Source organism: Kogia breviceps, chromosome 1 (assembly GCF_026419965.1).
Source record: "Kogia breviceps isolate mKogBre1 chromosome 1, mKogBre1 haplotype 1, whole genome shotgun sequence".
Taxonomy (NCBI): Eukaryota; Metazoa; Chordata; class Mammalia; order Artiodactyla; family Physeteridae; genus Kogia; species Kogia breviceps.
Window position 1 is genome coordinate 144513623 of NC_081310.1, and position 21139 is coordinate 144534761.

Sequence of the window (21139 nt, forward strand, 5' to 3'; positions counted from 1 at the left end):
TATTAATGCCACTTACTGACCATTTTCTATGTGCCAAACACTATGCCGCTAAGCACTACACATAAAAACATCACCTGTAAATGCTCGCAACGAGCTTTATAAATAAATAGGTGATTGCTGTTTTATAGACGAGGAGAAAAAAGTAGTTAAGTAACACGTCCATGGCCAAATGCCTAGATACTGATTCAAGTTTACTGACTCCACATATGTTCTCTTTACACTATCTGCACCCACCTAATAACTCAGCTACCAAATGTTTATAAAGTGTCTTATGTGAAAAGGATCTCCCAAGGTATTAAGGATACCAAGATGAATAAACAAATGATTATAATACACTCATTGAGTATTAAATTATCATTTACATACATTTAAGAGAAAAAGTTAATGTCTCTTTAGGATACTCAGTAATAGGGTTTCCTTATAGCAATGAAAATTTCTAATCCAACTGCCGAATAATTCCTTACAGTTCAGATATCAAGATATCTTAAGTTTTGTGGCACTGTTATCAAAATCACCCAAACCAAATGCTCTCCCTTTTGAATGTGATCACCAAACTGATGAAAAATACCCTGCGAAACTTTCACTGTAAGGAAAAAAGGCACTATCAGCACTGTCCCTTTGACAGTTTTATTTCTAAGAGTGTGGTTTACCTAATAGTTTTACAAGAATTTGGTTTGTGTGCACAGGTTAACCTAAGTGGAGACGACTTCTTGATATCATGACCAAAGTTTGAATTCCTAGAACTACAAAGATGAGGAAAGGGCCTGAACCATAGTGACTCCTCTAAGGCAGTAACCCTGGTAAATGCATCTGATCCTCATACAATATAACACGCTTAAATTTCTCAAAGTGAGAAAGCTTCATAAACCACAGCTTTTCTGGAAAAAAAGAGAAAAAAAATATATATATATATACACACACACATGAAATTGCTTTCTAAAATGTTAAAATGGAAAACAGTAAATCAAAATTGGAGATTGTGGTCAGTTATTCACTGTGATATCTGACAATGCAAACATGTTAAAAGATAAACATATTAAGAGATAATTAAAACCATCTTTAGCCATAATATTAACTTGCCACATATAAAAAAATACAAAAGCCAATGGATCATTCATTTTTGCAAACAATTACGATGTATTCACAAACACTGTGCACAGAATTTCAATATACAACAAGGTGACTCCATACTGATACCTTTAACATTCCTGTTATGTTGCAGAAATTAACTTGAAAGCTATTACTGTTGTGTTAAAACATTTCTACTGTCACTAGAATTTACTAGCCTGTGGTGCTCCCTTTACTGCTTCTGATCTGCTGCTCTGCCCTGAAAGCAGGTGCATACTTAGAATATAAATTAAGTTTTTGGAGGGAATGCTAAAAAAGAAAACAAACAAGACGACTTCTACAACTCCCAAAGGCTCTGCATATGTAAGGTGAAGTGCGGAAAAGAAAACTGAAATAAAGAAATGATGAAAGAGTTCTAGCATTGAGTGATGTCACACCGCACATGAAAACTCATTAAAAAAACTCATTAAACACACACACACACACACACACACACACTCTCTCTCTCTCTCTCTCTGGAACTCTCTCTCTCTCTCTCTGGAACTCTCTCTCTTTCTGGAACTCTCCCAAAGCGGATAATCTGAAATAGACTTTAAAAAAAAATCTTCAAGTATTCGGTTTTTGTTAAGTATTTATTATTTGTGACTTACCGTAGCACTTGGACAAAATAATGAAAAAAACCATGTAAAATTTAAGTATACAAGTTGTTTTTCCAAAGTATTTTAAATACACAAACATCAAAATACTCAATTTTAGTAATATTAAAAGTTTCAAGCAAATAAACTTTTTATATTAGTTTACTTGGTTTTTTTTAAAACCTGTCCAACAGCTTCCACTGAAACAAAATAACCTTTTAAAATACAAATCATAAAGGTTATATAAAAGGGCATATTTTTCAGAGTACTTAAAATATGAAAAAAATAAAAAGTTGGAATGTTTTAAGTCATCTAATAATCTAATACCAAAGAAGCATTCACTTTTCTTTCTTTCTTTTTTGGCTAGACTTCTATGGACAGAAGTGGAGAAACAGAAAACATATTTCTTACAGATACTGGTGCAGAGGTCTTCTTTCATAAATCAGTGGGGTAACAAACAAACTGTCATGTTCTTATCCCATTATAAAAACAGTTCATCAATTCAAAAGCATGAATTCAGCTATAAATTAGTAAATTTACTAATAACTCACCTTTTTCATTTTCTTTGTATCTACAAATGCCAACTGGAATCTCTGCTTGAAACATGGAGCCCACCATAATCTCCTATTTTAAAAATAACATAAAATATTAATAAGATCTAGTAACACAGATTTTATATCCATTTTTTAGATTTACCTTCTTGGGTTAACTGTTCCTTGGTTGTCATAAAACACAGTTACAACCAATTAACTATCTCAGGGGAGTATTGTGAGGATGCATGAATTAATAATAAATAAGACCTTGGATATGACTGGATGAAATATTAGTAATAATAATGGGGTGAAATGGATACAAACTTTACTTCAAAATATGGAGGAAAATAAATAAAAATGAATTCTTATAATTCAATTATAAGATAACTCTGAAAAGCAGAAAGTCAAGTTAAAGTATTTTCAGAGCATCCCACTCTAAGCTATGGTCTCTGGATCAGCAGCATCAGAATCACCAAATGCAAATACTCAGGTCTTACACCAGACCTATTGAACCAGAAACTATGATGTTGGGATTCGGCAATTTTAAGTGTTTTAACAAGCTGTCCGGGTGATTCTGACACACACTGAAGTCTGAGAACCAGAGCTTTAAGGTAAAGGAAACAACGAAAGGGTTTGTATAAAGCTCAGTAGAGGCCAAACGAATGAAACTCCAAACCAACTGGACAGGTAATTAGTGCCTAACTTTCATTAAAACAATACAAGATGAAATCGTAACTTCTCCCAAATGTAATTAAATCTTATTTTAGGAAATCTGGTAATCAATCTATATAGTCAAAACACACATTAAGGGAAACTGGCTGTTCAGAAAGACAATGAGAAAACACCACTGATGAGATTTTACAAGACATAGGGACCAAGATTAATTACATGGACCCTCTTTTGTCTGTGGCTAAATGTTAATGATACAGATACTACATTTTCAGAATGAAGACTTATGCAGGAAAGGTACAAAATCATGGTCTAGTAACTTTAAATAACTCTTGGGATTTGAAAAGTTTCTCTCTCCTGTTACTGTTTTCCACTTTTGTTAGAATTTCAATTTATCTAGTATAACTTCAAAGACATATTCTATGTAATAAATTTATTGCTGCACCTGTACAGGAAAACCAGTTAGTTTTCTAAAAATACCACATTCACATTTTCTCTACTCATACTTTATGTCTTTCACTATAAAAAAGATTACTCCTTGTGGCTCTTTTAACTTTACTCACCTATGCCTATCAGAGAATAAATAGTCAAGTTACCAACCCTGGCTAGGGTGTTTCTAAAATATAGATGTCTGGATCCATTCCAGACCAATTAAACTAGAATCTCTGGATGAAAGCCATGGTAATCGGTATTTAAAAGTTCTTTAAGTGATTCTAACATGAAGCCAGGGTTTATAACTTCTCGACTGGTATAAAGATAAGACACTTCCTTTTTCCTATTGAGTTCAGATAGCTTCTTTTCACCTAATTTGTTCTGCAGGGAAGGGAAGGAAAACAGCATTTAGGAGCATTATGTATCAGGTATCTTATGCAAAATTTTCATTAAATCCTCACCAACTTCAACAAGGCTGAATTTGTCATTCCCATATTGTATTTGAGATGAAACTCAACAAAATTAATTTCCTCAGGAATACACTACTAGTAAATACTGAGCTATAATTTGAACCCAGGTTTGATTTCAAAACTGTTTCCTCTACCCTAGTTTCTGTAAAAATTCAATTTCATCTTACAAGCCTTAGAAGATGAATCTCTGAATCCTGACACTTTTTTACAAATCTCACTAAAATAAGACAATCTGGATTTACTGTGGCCTACTTTATTACATATTTTTCCTGAGGAAGGGACTAATACTCCCTAGCAGTAAAGGCTTCATCTCCCCCATGTTCTCCCTTCTGAGTTTTTATTGCTTCATTAAAAAAAAAATTCAAGGCTTAATCAAATACTGTCTTGGGAAACTCCAGATACAAAATCAAATTATATTGGAGAAAAGATAAATAAACTTGAATGTGTGGTAGAAAATAACAGTTTAAGATGACTCCCAAGGTTTCTAGCTTTTTTAATCTTAATTTCTGCATGATGTAGGAATCAGAAAAAAATGGATTGAAGAACACTTGCTCAAGTAGATCACACAAATAGTAACTTCTGTGATCCTTTTTTCTGTCTTCAGTCCCATCATTCATTCATTACTCACTCAAGTTAATTAACACATCCGGCACTGGGATAATCTTTCCTTACCACTCCAACCCACACTAATGTCTCTTTGGAAACCCAAAATATATCAATTCTGGCTGAAGCCCAGAATCCTTGGGTAGTGCAGTCCAAGTTCATTTGAATACTTCATTCTTTCCAACTGAAACTCTAAATATAGAGATTTTCCCTTATTTTAATCCACAGGGAGGTTAGTTAGCTCTTTTTAAGTTTGCCCCAGGCATCCCAAACCAGACAACCTTAAACAAACTAAACAAACAAAACACAGGGAAACCTCAAAAGTATTAACTAATTAAGTAAACAATCATGACTCAAAAAGTGCAGAAAGCCCACTCAATTTGATATTTTGGGCTATTCTGCTTCCAAATAAATGACTGCTTATGCCCTAAATTAAAAATCAGACCTATGAAAAAGAACATTAAAAAAACTTCAATGGAGGGCTTCCCTGGTGGCGCAGTGGTTGAGAGTCCGCCTGCCGATGCAGGGGACACGGGTTCGTGCCCCAGTCCGGGAAGATCCCACATGCCGCAGAGAGGCTGGGCCTGTGAGCCATGGCCACTGAGCCTGCGCGTCCAGAGCCTGTGCTCCGCAACGGGAGAGGCCGCAGCGGTGAGAGACCCGCATACCACAAAAGAAACAAACAAACAAAAACCTCAATGGAGATTTTAAGAGAAATATCAGGTCACCCTATCTCAACAAGAATGACATCACCTCTTCTATATAAATGATTTGCCCTGATCAATTCTATATACCATTTTGATAAATCTTCCAAATAAGTCAACTGCTTTGCAACAGCTTAAAATTCTTCAATTTAACCATGTGATTAACGACACAATGTTATACAATTTTATATTTAAAGACTACGTCAATATATTATCTTTAGATTCATTTTAGAAATTAATTATGGATAGTTATACCGAAGCCCAAATCTGTCTCTTCACACAATATACTGAGTTGTAAATATCGACATTAATATGGGATGGAAAAACTTGTAATCTAACTTATTAAACAAAATTTACTTAACAAATACCAAAGCCTCCACAACTGCTTTCTCAAGTATAAAAAAAAAAAAAAAAAAAATCACATGTGATACTTTTTATAGTGTAGCTAACAAAAGTGTAATTTGTAGTGGTTCAGAAATTTGGATTTCTAATCTTGCTTTGAGTACTGGCTTGCTCAACAAAGTCCAATTTTTTCTATACCATTATTTTATTTATAAAAAGGTAAATATTTTTCTCACCTGGATATATTAAGGGAAAGTCTGAACATTCATATGTCACAAAAAGACTTACTTCAATTTTATCAATATTTATACTTAGTAAAAGAATAATTATACTTGGCTTTTAAAATATTTATTTATCTAAGTTTTGGGAAAATATGGCTCTAACTACCTTTTTCCAGTCTTCTGATGGTATATAATCTTCATCTTCTTCAGATTCTTCTTCTATTTCACTATCTAGAATAAGTAAGACAATAGTACTATAAAATAATTGCTTATCCTACCCATTCTTATATCTACCATCAAATATTTAAATATGCCAAAAGGTATTTGCAGAGGTAGGTCAAGATATTTTTAATCAAATAATACCCTGTCAGTTAAAACAAAAAAAGCAAAACTCATAAACCTTCTAGGACAATCTTCTCAGACAACTGTATTTTCAGAAAATGATTTCCTACAAAAAATTTTAAGAAAAAATCTGATTCAGAGTCAAGATAATCTGTTTCTAAGCCTAATTCTCCTTCCAACAACTTGGTGACAGAATAAATTATATGATCTCAGTTTCTTCCCTTATAAAATAAGAACTGGGGTAAAACAGTGGTTTCTGAACAGTGCTCCTTAAAGCACTGACAACTCTGTAGCACCACTTTGGGGGGAGCGCATGAAGAGAGGGTATGTCTGTCTTCCCAACTTCTGTTTTATTCAGAGCAGGCAAGCTGCTATTTGTTTACATTTTGGACTAAGAATGTATTTACATAAAGGGGTGGGAAATCTGAAAACCATGAGACTGTCAGCATCGTCTCAACTCTAAAATGGCACACAAAATTCAAAAGGGTAACACTGCATACAGAAATTAATTCTTCCTATGGAAAAGCTAAGATAGGCAGTATATTTGTAGCTTCAATGCATACATCATACCTAAAATACCAGATTTGAATTATGAAATATTATTTCAAGAGGCAGTCACTTAGTATCCCACTTTTAAGCAAACTTTGGCAATGGATCTGCTCCTGGTTTAACTAAGGGAAAAATACCACATTTCCCCCAAACAATTATCTCAGTAACTAATCTCTCTGCACTGATATCCTTTTCAGTTGGACCATATCTGTGATCAAAGTTCACAATAAAGTTATTATTAGCAGCCCCACATTCACTTCCAAACAAACAGTGTTATAGAAGTCACTCATACAAAGAAGTAGCCATGTTTAATCAGTTATTACTTTACCACATTTCATGAGAGGTTATTGTTCGTCAACTATTTTCCTTTTTAAAGTATAGAAATTTAGACCACATATTTAAACTAATAACACTAATGGTTAACTTTTTCTTAACTTACTTCCAGAGTAAGGATTCCTGCTTAGAATGAAACATTATGGAGCAGATGAAACATGCAAATATTCAAGATACATATATTAAATGTTGTCTTGACTACTGGTCATCTCTGACTAGATCATAACTGTAGAAAAACTAGGAGAGTTCTTTGTATAACATATTCCTACCTCAAGAGTCAACCACTTTTTGGACTTGGGAGCCATTGATTAGAGAAAGCAATGTTTATGAACATATCAAGGCTGAGAGGCAAAGAAAGCAGAAAATGGAAAACTGAGGAAAAGACTAGGAGAAATAAAAAAGATGACCATGGAACAAACTAAATTTAAAGAACAGTCAAGAGGGGAAAAAAAGGAACACACTCAGAATCAGGCATCATAGTGAAACAGTAACTACTGTAGTATATTCATGGACAAGAGGGCCCCAGTACTGCTAAACTAATAATCTAGAACAAAATTCCATTACTGATGAGCAAGATTTCAAAATCAATGAATTCAAACAGAGTAGTGAAAAAAAAGACACTAAAATTTTAGGCATATATTAAGCAGTAAAAATCATATCCAAAAAATAGTAACTAATAACACTTACTTGTATCAAAATATTTACATCGACGTGGACGGATTATTTCCTGGGCATCTTGAGAAGCAACAGATTGTGATGGATCATCATTGGAAGACTGAGTTTCATCCTCTTGACCTGAGGAATCTTTTATATTCTCTTCCTGTGGAATAATAAATTAAATCTCTAAGATAAAAAGAAGATTGCTGCAGATGAAAGGTCATAGTATTCCAAATACAACTGGAAGGCTAAAATAAATATATTAAATGGTGTCTTGGGTTGCATCCTGGAACAGGAAGAAGAACATCAGTGGAAAATCTCGTGAAATCTGAATTGTCTGTAGTTTAATTAATAGTATGGTGTGGTGGGGACTTTTGATTTCTTAGTTTTAATAAATAGACCATGGTTACATAGATGCTAACATTAGGGGTAGTTGAGTAAAGAATATACAGAAACTCTGTACTATCTTTGAGCCTCTTCTGTAAATCGAAAATTATTTCAAAACAAAATAAAAGTGAATACAGAACTGCCAATTAGCCTTTGTTACTTAAAAAAATAGCATTTTTGGAAAAGTTTGTACAAATTTATTTAGACCAGGCATTGATAAGAAATCTGGAATGACACAGAGAAAACTATTACTTCTCTGGAGTAGATTACAGGGGACTTCCAATTTGTACTACATATATCTATATATTAACTTTTAACATTTAAATATATTACTTTTAAAGTCAGAGTAAAAACAGATGACAAAAATAAGCAGTCAAAATGAATGTATTAATAAACTTTAACTTCAAGAGGAATAAAAATATATGTGTATAAGTATAACCTTACTTTATTTTCCCCACTACAGCCACTGTTATCATCATTATCAGCATCTTCATCATCTTCACCTTCTTCTTCTTCCTCCTCCTCCTCATCTTCTTCAGGTAGTCGAATAGTACTATCATAACCATAAAGGCTGAGAAGTTCATGAATTGGCATGTCGCCTTCCTAAATAGAACAAAATAAAAAGTTAATTTCTGAATAGGTGATATTTCATATTCTTATAATTCACAAATCTGTTGAGTATACTCTTAGAATTGTTATGAAGAATTCTCAAATCATAGAAGGTAAAACTGAATATAATTCTGAAACCTAAGAAAATCCTAGGCTTTTACTTTCTTTTCTGCATCAATTCAGTGAATGTACACCAATGTTCAGTTAGCACTACGTATGGATGCTCACTTAGTAAGCGTACCATACATAATTTGGGGGTGGGGAAATAGAATAATCAGAAAACAGACTGTAAACTAAGTTAACAAACCCAAAAAGGGGGATGAAATTCATAGCCCAGCCCAAATAAATTAAAACAGCAATGACATACATGAATGATACTGGATTACATGAGCTATATATTCTTTTCTAGGTTTATGTATAATTGCATATAAAATCCTTTCATGGAATCCTTACTATCCATCTTACAAAACTGTTGTATTATCTCCATTTCATAGATGAAGAAACTGAGGCTGGCAGATTAAGCAATTTCCCCAAAAACCACACAAGTTACAAGTAGTGAAGCCAGATTTCAAGTCTAATTACAAAAGCCCATACTCTTATCATACACCAGGCTGCCTCAGCCAGGGACCTGGACCTTCCCCAACCATCACAAAAAAATACCCTCCTGAAGGTGAAATGAAGAAATATCCATATGTAATGAAATGAAATCAGCTTTCTGCAGAAGGTACTCACTCTAATCAATAATCAAGCATTATAAAGTATCAGGGAAACATGACAGAATTGATTATAAAAAGGAAATTTTACACACACACACACACACACACACACACACAGAAGAAAAATTTAACTGAGTCAGTTTAGAACCTAGAAAAAGGATAATCATGAAACAAGACTTCTGTATTTCTCCAGCAGTCTTGTAGCCTCATTCATGGATAGAAATAAGTCTAGCCCGTGTGTTAAATACACTGTTATAGTGGGCATGAAATACATCAGACTAGACGATATAACCTGGTGACACTAAATACTTAGATCATACAGTTAACTCCCATCACTCAGAATTCGTGTGTAAAAAGCAACTAATGATTATAGTTTGAAAAAATTTTCTTATAGAAAGAAATAGGAAGAAAATACTGTTTAACACTTCTATTTCATACTGTAAATGGATATTCTAGTTATAAATCAGTCTGTGAATCTGTTTCTGAAACAGAAATCAATGACAAGCTGGCATACTTAATTGACATCTTGTATTGTGATTCTCAAAGTGCAATAACACAGACAGTGCTTGAAGTGTTCAAGGATCTAGTCCCTGGAGAAATCTGGTCCAGTACCAAGCATCTGGTACAGGAGACAGAAATTTGGGAATTAGGAGTCAGGATTTAAGAAAACAGCACTTCAAAATCAAGAAAGAAATAAAATGAGAAAAAGATATAGAAAAGGTGGGTTATATAAACAATCATAACATATAGCTGACATAAAGTGTCTTCTATATGCCAGGCATTTGTGATAAGTGCTCTGATTACACTATCTTATTCTCTTTTCTTAACAAAAGCAGAGTGAGAATGTTACACTATCTTATTTGATCTTTAAAAGTACCAGATGACAGTGCTACCTTTATATATGTAAATAAGAAAACCAAGCAGAGAGAAACATCATGCACCGACAGAGACTTTACTATAATACCTAGACCTCCTAATCCCAGCTCATACTTTCCATAAACTTCTGCACCATAAATCAGAAGCAGGTTTAACAACTGAAGTCACTTCTATGACCAAGCTACTGAAGTCACTATTATGAGTAAGGGCCAAACCAGGAAAAACACTTTAGCGTAGGTTTGCAACTAACATTTACATGGACCTTGAGAATTCATAAACAGCTCCCTCTAATTTTTACAACTGAGTTAACTGATACTTTGAGAGATCACAAAAAAGAGGTATGATTACCAATCAAATAAATGTCTTCAAGTTCTCTACCTTTGGTCTGTTTTATTCAAGGGCAAGAGAATCACCTTGAGAGCTTATTTAAACGGACTGCTGCCCCCACCCCAAAGTTTCTGATCTAGTAAGGCTGAAGTGGGGCCTGAGTATCTGCATTTTTAAAGTACCAGGTGATATAGATGCTGCTGGTATGAGACCACCTGGAGAACCACTTATCTCACAGTTCTAGAATAAGATAACTTCAAATCAGCCTTTCCAGTGGGAGGTAATAAAGTGTGATCATTATCGTTAATAAAGCTTATCACTAACAGCTGATAGATAGCTAAGTTATGTGTCAAAAGGGTAAGTGATACACCAACTGCATGAAAAGATTTTTTTTTTTAACCATTTTCAGGTAAGTAGAATATCTGACTTCCATGGTGCGGTCAAGATTTTTCCCTCTTGGATACACATCTGAGAAGTGTGACTTGCTTTATAAAAATTCATTTCTCAAAAGAAAAATTTAGCAACACCTCCAATATTGACTAAGCAGAGAATAGAGTAGAGTCAGAAGCAGCTGATCATAGTGCATTTGGAAGAGAAGAGCTTGAATCTGAAAAACAGTAACAGAACTGGCAGAGAGAGAAGTCAGAGGAAATGACAACTGCACAAGCGTAGAAACAAACAATGAATAAGCAGGTTATCCTGATTAGAATAGAGGTTATCTGTAGTAACCAAAAAAAGTTAGGGCTGGTATTTTTACCTACTTTCTCTAGTTTTACTTAGTTTCTAAAGGGATCTGTTATACTCTACTTTTGATTCATTTGAGAGTAGCTGCTGAACAATGAGTGACCCTATGGAACAGCTTAGGGAAAATAATGCACACGACAAAATATTCAAGATGGACTTAGGCAGGGAGAAATTTAGTTTGCTAAGTTGGAATCCACTGTTATTCATATGAGTATAATCAGAACCTAAACCAAATTAGTGGTTGTGGTACAGAAAAAACTCAAGAGACCCTGCAGAAGGAAATCAACGGATTTAACCATGGGTTAAGAGTGATCAAGAGGTCCTTGTGACACTGAATCTCTGGTTCCAGACATTCCTTGGACCCAGATACATATTTGTATGACACCGAAAAAATAATAAAAATAAAGTTCTAAAAAAGTCTAACAAACTTCTAAAAAGCCTATTTTCAGTCAAAGTTGCTTTTAGGTGGCTCTTATGTGTAAACAAAATACCTTTGCCTATTCCATCAAGAAAATTCTTAATATTTAAAACAAAGACTATATAGTGGTATTATGCTTTACTTTGGAATTGACTTTTAATTTCTGTTGCCCAATATCAAGTTAGTAAGCAACAAGTCAGTAAGCAACAATCATGACCCACATAGTATGAAAAATATCTTACTTGATCTAAGGTATAAAGTGATGCCCTTACAGCAAACACTGGGCTACAACTACAATAAAACCTCAAATTAACTTTGCTGAGGAATCCCCAGTTTTAAATTCAAGTATATGTTGTCTGCTACCCAATCCTTTCTTTCTATTTCTACACGCATCTTTTTCCAGAAGTGTTCTTTCCTCCATTCCAAGCATGTATTTTGATTGAAAGCTTACCTCCTGGACCTCATAGTATCTAACCCAATTAGAATCACTGTATTCCCTGGCCATGCATTTGGAATGGGCACATGACCCAAGCTGGACCATAATTTGTTTCCAGAATTTTACCAATAGCAGCTAATCTCAAGCAATAAATCTAGGAGCCTGAAAACTGACAAGATATGAGGAAAATTGGTCTGAAAAAGGACACCACCATGTAAAAAAGCAGAAAGAGAAAATATGTTCTGGTGGCACTTGAGTCCGTGAGGTCTAGATATCCCCTTGCCCTTAATGAAATTAACACGAGCCTTACAATTAAATCTTCATTTTGCCTAAGCTAGTTCAAGATGGATTCCTGTTATTTGTCCCCAAATATTTTATACAAAAAGTAATGCTTGGCTTCCCTGGTGGAGCAGTGGTTAAGAATTCACCTGCCAATGTGGGCGACATGGGTTCAAGCCCTGGTCTGGCAAGATCCCACATGCCGCAGAGCAACTAAGCCCATGCACCACAACTACTGAGCCTGCGCTCTAGAGCCCGCGCTGAGCCCGTGTGCTACAACTACTGAAGTCAGTGCGCCTAGAGCCCGTGCTCTACAACAAGAGAAGCCACCGTGATGAGAGGCCCATGCACCACAACGAAGAGTAGCCCCCACTCACCACAACTAGAGAAAGCCCGTGCACAGCAATGAAGACCCAATGCAGCCAAAAATAAATAAATAAAATTTTTTTAAAAACTCAAAAAAAAAAAGTAATGCTATCCCATAAAGCAAAGCAAATGTTCTTTGCTATTTCCTTCTGAAAAAAGACTAAAAGATGAATAAAATGTGGCTGACAGTACATTATACTAGGGCCCGTCAGTCACCTGTTCCAGAGACTTTCTCATTAGCTTATATTGTCTAAGTCTATGTTCTACCAGGTACTAAGGGGCTTTCCCCCAAATTGAAACAACACAATAAAGTGTTAGAGTGTTTTGTTCCCATTCATACAAGGGTTGAGAAATGGAAGGAGCAGAGTGAAAGAAAATTATGAGTCAAGTACAGTGGTTCTCCACCGTTGGGTGTTAACAGATTTCTTTGAGAATTTTATGAATAACTATTAAGATTTCTTAAGTGATTATCATGTACCAGACACTGTGCTCAATGTTTTACATATATCATCCTTGTAATAACACTGAAGCTTAATAATGTTAAGTAACTAGCCCAAAGTTGCACACTGAGTAAGTAGTACAGTCTGACTCACTGCTTAACAGTGCCCTTACATACGTACGCATATACACTCCCTTCCTCAAAACCTGATCCTAGGTTAAGTGTACATCATCCTGATGGAGAGTGAAATAAGATGTGCTGGGTTGATAGACTATAAGAAGTAAGGGAAAGTAAGGAAAGAAGTTGATAGACTATAAGAAGGAAAATGGACATAGTACAAAATGAATAAAAATCAGCCATGTGGAATATACCTACATATTGTGCTGTAAAAAAATAAGTTGTCTAAACACTGTAACAAAAAGAGGGACAATCATGGCTATATAAGCTCACTGGAGACTAGCTGGAGGTGGAAAGAATATAGACTTCTTCAAAGACAAACATTATATCTGAAATTAAATCTGTCCTTAAACTTAGAAACAATAGGGTAACATTACCAAGCACCAACAGCAGTATTAGAAGGTTGGAGTGGTATCTGTCTCCTAGCTGCACAGGAGGTGGCTCCCTCTCCCTCACACCAGGGGATTAGTCATTTAGCAATGACTGCACGTGGTGGTACCAGGTGTTGGCCGTTGAACGGCCATTTGGTGGTACTCTTTTTATACCTATTGTGACTTACCAGTAAATACTTATTAAGTTGGGGGAAAGAAGGAAAGAGACTGATTTTCAGCCAGGAAGGCTTAAGAGACCACATCCAGATTGGACAAGAGTGCTGGTTCCTAAGGTAACCAACCTCTTGGGGCTGGGGCTTAACTACAGAATAAACTATGAAGAGATGAAGGCAGTGAACTCTTCTTTATAATCCCCATGCTGGAGTTTCTTTTTTTTATATGTATAATTCATGTGGTGTGTACACTTAAAAAAACCCTCAATCTCTCACATTTTCATCTTTATTCTCTAGCTCTAGAGATTCACTGGGTGAAATGTGTCTAGCACTTTAAAGCGTTAATTATTAACACTGTTATAATGTGATTTTCAAAAATATAAATACATAAAGATATAGCTGATCCTGATCCCTCTTCTCCCAAATAAACTGCTACTGTTCAAAGTGAGACCATGGGTTTTAACAGTGCATTTGAAAAACAGAGTTAAACCTGCATATTGCCATTCCCAGCAAACCAAAGTTTACTATGGGAATGATTCTGATACTTCTAAGATCACTGAAAAACTCTAACCTGTACATCTAATTCTCTTAAAACATTTAAATGCTAAACTTACCTATTTTATATTGATAAGATTCATGCATACAAACATAACAATACATATAAAAGCTAGTTTACACTGAAATTTTAGAATTCATATTGAATGAACTTAAAACTACAGATTATTGCAGTTACTGATAACTCCTGAATGAATCAACTGTCAAAATTTTGCCCCAGTTACATCAAAGGTCCATTTCATGCAACCAAAGTGCCAGGCATAAACTACCTTACCAATTCCTGACACAACTATGTTTCACCTCTATAGAAGCAAATTAGTAATCAATGACAAAATCTTGCTCACCTTTTTAATAAAAACAAAAACCAGTTTGGTTTGGACCTAAAGAGTTTACAACTATAAGAAATCCAATACATTGGCCCTGTAGCTTAGCTCTAGGCTACAGATGAAAGCACTGGTGATTATGTGCTACTTACACCTAAGCCTTAATTACTCTGGGAAAAGTTATAAGTACTCTCTGAGAAGGTTTAAGACTGTCTGGTTGAAAAGAATGATAAAAGACTGGTTCCCTTGTCTTTCTCTCCCTTGTATATTTTAATTACTTTTTCCTAAAAAAGGGTCATTTGAAAGCAAATTTTGGGGGCTTGTAAGGGACTGGGGAAGGAGGCAGAATAAAGGAGAAAATAGGAAAAGACCATAACACGACCAAAATTTTAGTGAAGCCCATTAGTAATTTTGTACTAATTAAATATAGTAGCACATTTTCTGAAATAAAATAATAATCATTTCACTTCATAACCTAATTTGACCTGTACTTGATTATCTCTTCTTGAGTAATTACTTACTCAATTACTTGAGTAACACAGAATGTGAAAAAATGGAAAATATACGATTTTCTTCCTTTACCTTTTATCCCATGGATGGGTTATTCAGAAAAAAGAAAATACATCTAAAAGTGATAAGTTTCTGTGAAATACTGGCAAATAATTGAAAATAATTGCATTTCCACTTCATGAATATATGAAGCCACTGTGACTGATTGTGAAATCAATCATTTCCTCTGATGTTCACCTAGGTTCTGAATCATCCAAGCAAATTATCCCAGTTTTTTGAATAGCTTTCCAGCCTCTTCTAAAGAATAGTTCTGACTCCAGATTCCTCGTGTTCTTTCTAACTCATCCTTGAAAAGCTTTTATAACAGCTCTACACCATTACCACTAAGATCAATTCTGTTGTCTGGCTTAATAAAATATTGAATTGCTTAGGTATTATGGATTAAGCCAATTTTAATCACTAAATGATTCAAAATGGGATCACCTGACAAGATTTGACTTAATAAGACTACTTTTCCAGCTCTTTAACTGTACACTTTAAAAAGTTCTAAACTAAAATTCTGAAACAGATTAATCTTCACTACTGTAAAAGTATAAGAATTCACTTTTCGATGACATTATGTACTCCAAATGCTTAAAGGCTGGCATATGTCTTATTTCTTATGTTCTTTTTGTCATGGAGTTCAGCAGACTGTATACATAATACCTTTCAATGATAGCATACCAAACTGATTTATTCATTCATTCAAAAACTCTGAGTGACCACTCTTGCTAGGTGCCATGAAATACATTGGTGAATAAAACAGACTATCCCTCCTCTCATGGAACTAAAGGAGGATACAGACAAAAAGATTAAAAACATATAATTACAAATTGTGTTAGGGATAAAGAAAGCATTGAATGGGGTACAGTGGTTAAAAAAAGCTGATTAGGGGCCAGGAAAGGCCATTCTGAGGAGGGAATATTAAGCCCAGACTTGAGAGGATAAGGAGCCAGACTCAGAAAGCACATACCAGAGAGTGGGAATGAGGTGAAAAGCCTTGAAGTGTGAAAAAACAAGCACATCTAAGAACAAAAGCAACTAGTGTAGCTATACAACTAGTGTAATAAATGGATAAAGGACCATATCATGTAGGTGGCCTTGCTGGCCAGGGCAAGGAGTCTGGACTTTCTTCTGGTGTAACAGGAAGCCACTGAAGAGTTTTTTTAAATAGAAGGCTGATATAAACTGATTTATATTTTGAAAAGATCATCATGGTTGCTGTGGTAATATATTGGAGAGAAGAGTGGTAAAAGAGGACATGAAAAACCAGTTAGGAAGCTACTGTAATAGTGTAACCTAAAAATGATGGTGACCTGGGCTTGAGGGTAGCAGCAGAGATGGAACAAGAGCCAGACAGATATTTCTGGATAGAAATGATAGATTTTTTTTTTTTTGGTACACGGGCCTCTCTCTGTCGTGGCCTCTCCCGTTGCAGAGCACAGGCTCCGGATGCGCAGGCTCAGCGGCCACGGCTCACAGGCCCAGCAGCTCTGCGGCATGTGGGATCTTCCCAGACCAGGGCACAAACCCACGTCCCCTGCATCGCCAGGCGGACTCTCAACCACTGCGCCACCAGGGAAACCCTGGATAGAAATGATAGGTTTATTTAGGAATGGATATTGAGAATGAAGGAAGATGACTCCCTGGGGTTTCTGACTCAGGCAACAAGGTAAATAGTAGTACCATTTTCTACTGAGATGGAGAAAACAGGGAAGAAACAGGCAGAGGAAGGAGAACATAGGAGAACATCAATCAACAGTTCTGTTCAGACATTTAAAATGTAAAGATGTCTACTGAGATATCCAAACAGAAATGTCAAGCAGGTGGTTAGATAAACAAAACTGGAAACAGGGAATAGGTTAATGCTAGAAAAATAAGAAATACTGAGCATAAACAGACACCATGGGATTAAATGAGATCAACCACCTAGCTTAGCAGTGTCTAAACTTGGTGTGCACACTTAGTGAAGATGTAGATCTGAGCTTCCCCCACCCCGCATTCTGATTCATTGTGCCCGGGGGAGAGGCATACAAATGCACATTTCTTAGTGAGTCCATGAGTGATTCTGATGCAGCTGACCCTCATAGTGTATTCTGAGGAGCACTGATCTACAGACAGAAGAAAACACAACCCAGAACTGAGAACTGGGAAATTCTGAATCTAATCCTTGAGGAAGGGAAGACAAGTCTGCAAAAGACACTGAAGAGAAACAAGGAGATCGGGAAAACGACAGTGGGTGCTCTAAAATTCAAAAAAAAGAAGGGAATGGTAAATTGTGTTAATACCTCTGAGAGTTAAGTAGAGAAAAAAGTGACCAAAGGATATAACAATAAAATCAGGTTATCTTGATAGGAAAGGGGCCGAGACAATCCAGAGCACTTTATGGAGTACGCAGGAAATGAGGAAGATGATGACAACTCATAAGAAATTTTGCTTCTGAAGGGGAGTAAATAAAAGGTGCAGTAATTGGGGGAAGGCAGAAGGTATGTAAGAGGAAATTTAGTACTCTTTTTTTAAAATTTTTGACCCAATATCTGTGATGTTTTACCAAAGTAACTACTGAATTCTAATTCACATAATAAAGTTTTTTTAAAAGTTTCCAACTTTAAATTATCCCACCTATGACCACATAGAATTTTTCAGTATTGATTATATATAATACCACTTTCCCCAAAATAGAGAACTAAAATTTAGTGTTTCCTCTCTCCACAAAAAAAGTTATAACCACTTCATTCTCTAGCTCTTATTGTTATTTACCCTTGCAAGATCCTCTATTTCAGAACTGAAGTTTGTTTCTCCTTCCATCATTTCTTCCTCTTCTAATGTGCGTTCATCATCAAAATCATGAACCAGCATGTCAGCTGATGGATCAAATTCATGGTCATCTGATGTTGCTGAACCTCCTGGTAAAGAATATTTTAAACAGTTTGGTAAACCAAATTATGTGTACCTTATTAATATTAATACAATGTATATGTTATCTGAAGCTGGATATGTCAAGTAAAAGTACGAGGGAAAGCTATGCACAAAAAGCTATGCACAGGAAGTATTATTTGTTGTTTTCTAAAATTCTTGCCCTTACTTATCACCCCCCACAAAATATCTTCTTTAAGGATTATTTTTTCCCCTATTTCACTTTTATATATTTACAGTGACAACCGCAAAACGGGGGGGAGGTGGGGGGAATGTTTGAAGAGTATTGTAATCTTCCAACAAAACGTGAGTCGTAAATAATAAATGGTCATATCAAATAAGAATGATCTTTTGTGTGAGAAAAATCAATTCGTAATCAATTGATTGATATTTAATAGAACCAATGAGTATGAATATACAGTCATGTGAAATACACAATCATCTGAATATACAGTCTAATGAAAATACAGCTGAACTCAAATATTATTTTATCACATATCCATGAAAATATATTCTAATATAAAGGTAGTTGTCTTTAACTTACTTAGTTGAAATAACTCAAAGATAGAGTATAAAAAGCAAAGTTTATTAAAATTACATATAAAACTCTTATGAAAGGCATTAAAAATAATCCAGTAGGTAACTTGTATAAGCTAATCTACTTTAGCCTCGTGGCTGTACTCAATACTGCCGTACTCAATAGGGTCAAAACTTATAATAGGAGATAGCAAATGCTGGGCATATACAGTCTATAAACTATCCCCACATTTGGCTATTGCCAAACCTGGACTTAAGTTTACAAAAGCATTGTTAACTAATAAACAAATGAGTTACTTAACACTAAAAAAAAACCCAAAAACAATTAGCAATTTATTTTTATTAATTTAAAGTGTTAAAGATTATATTAATACATGTACCTACCCTTCTATTTCACTCCATTAAGAAAACCAATAAGTAAAACAAAGAGATATAGAGGCTGATTTCTTGAAAAATCAGACAATTAGGAATAAGGGGTGCCAAGACTCCAGGGTTCTTGTTACCTCACAATATTTTCTTATGTGCCAAATACTATGCTTAAGCACTTCACATACATTATCTCACTTAATCTTCAAACAATCCTATGAACAAAAACCAAAAACTAGAGGCTCAGAGAGTTTAAGTAGCATGTTTAAACTCACAGAGCCAGTAGGTGCCAAGAACGGAATTTTAATCCTGGTTCTGCCAATTCCAATGCCTTTGCTTTTACTGTGCTCCAAGGCTCCTGTAAACCCGAGTTTCAGAAGCAGTAGATATTCTGCCTCAAAGAATACCTGAAAAGAGCCTATGTTCACAAAGATGAGTAAACTGCAAGCTAGGTCAGATGGCAAAGCACTGAGAAGTCAGTGTGCTCTTTGAGGAACATAACAAAATATTGATATGAAATATAAAATAACTAGATATATAATTGCTAAATCAGGTACTGTCTAACTTGTTATAATACAAATGAGTTATCAGAGTTTTAGAATGATTTATAAAATAAAAACATTTAGAAAAGTATATTACCTTAATTTCTTCTGGAAATTAAGAAGAATGTGGCATAATTTTAGTAGGGGATCTTAGTACTAGGTGAGGGACCTTAGTACTAGGTGAGGGACTAGATACAAGGATTCTGTAAGAGCAGTTTGAGAATCACTAATTTAGCTGTTGCTTCTTTGTCCCAATCATTATTCCTTCTTTCTGCGTTTTCAATGGAAATGTCCCTAAACTTTTTAGTTCGCACAGCAATCTTCTAGGACACTTAGTCGATAATTATGTATTCCTACAGATGTTGTTATATTTTTCTTCTCCCTTGTTTTAGTTGACTTCTTTTTACCTTGTTCTTTGAGACCAACTATAACCATCCTATTCATTTCTGTTAATTACTAAGGCCCAAGATTAGGCTATCTCCTAGGGAAAAGAATTCCAAAAGTAAATTATTAGGGTTAGGGAGTCTGGTGCTTTGTGTAAGTATTTTACTTCAGAGTTAAGGCTAATATCACTGCTTCGTCATAGAATTCCATCCTACAGCAAAATCACTAAAAAGTACCTTACATCTTTGCAAAGACTCAAAAGATAAATTCAGTTTATAATACATCACGTGCACTCATTTAATAATTTTATTACCTTCCCTTCCTTAAATCCCCACCTCTAATGGCTACTAGATGTAACTGGTTTACATTGGTGGAGTCTATAGACAAACCATTTAGCCTGGGTCACAGGACTACTATTATTAGCATCAATTCCAAAGTACAGATGTTACAAAGGATACAGCCTTTCACCAGTGGACCAAAATTTTTTTACATTAAGTTTTTATTCCTAATTTTTTCCTAATTGCCTACAATTATTATTACTTAAAACAATAAATATTTCCTTGGACAGAAGCCTGATACTACAAATAATAAAATCTAAAAATAACTTTCTTAATTTACAACACTCATTTGTTGAATCTTTTATTTTACCTTTCCCTCTCATTAAATGCGCTAACAATATTTTTCTCAAATACTTTGAGTTTCCTATACAAGCAAATATTTCTAAGCAGTTAATGTTTCTTTTTTAAAAATACATTTCAAATATACTTCAAATCATACAGCAAATAAAAACTACACAAAATACATGTGGCAATTCATTAAAAAAAGAGAGAGAGAAAGAGAGAGAGAAGAAACCCACAAATAGTCACGAGGTTGAACTCACAGCAGCCTCACCTGTACCTTCATGGGCAGTCAAATATTTCATCCATTTCTTTTTCCCCAGAGAAAAGAAGCATTCAGAAGAAAAGCAAGTCAGATGATAGTCTAACTCCTCTAACCTTTATGTAACTAACAGGCCAAAAAGTTAGTCAAACAGAGATTATAAAAAATATAGAAAATACTTACCTGGACTTGAAGACTCAACAGATGGCTGA

General features: G+C 34.9%; 1 protein-coding gene across 23 annotated transcripts in view; it reads right to left on the minus strand.

Moving 5' to 3' along the window:
* MIER1 (MIER1 transcriptional regulator) overlaps positions 1 to 21139 on the minus strand; it is a 56414-nt gene that overhangs the window by 20408 nt on the left and 14867 nt on the right. For 11 of the 23 annotated variants that reach the window (XM_067006123.1, XM_059075598.2, XM_067006178.1 and 8 more), the window contains 6 exons: positions 21111 to 21135; positions 18064 to 18209; positions 8390 to 8548; positions 7589 to 7721; positions 5844 to 5908; positions 2255 to 2327 (listed from right to left, as the gene is read on the minus strand). In XM_067006123.1, the coding sequence (XP_066862224.1) occupies positions 2255 to 2327; positions 5844 to 5908; positions 7589 to 7721; positions 8390 to 8548; positions 18064 to 18209; positions 21111 to 21135 (601 nt within the window). Of the gene's footprint in view, positions 1 to 2254; positions 2328 to 5843; positions 5909 to 7588; positions 7722 to 8389; positions 8549 to 18063; positions 18210 to 19397; positions 20977 to 21110; positions 21136 to 21139 lie in introns of all 23 variants that reach the window. The other 12 variants (XM_067006108.1, XM_067006104.1, XM_059075590.2 and 9 more) reach the window with 3 other exon arrangements.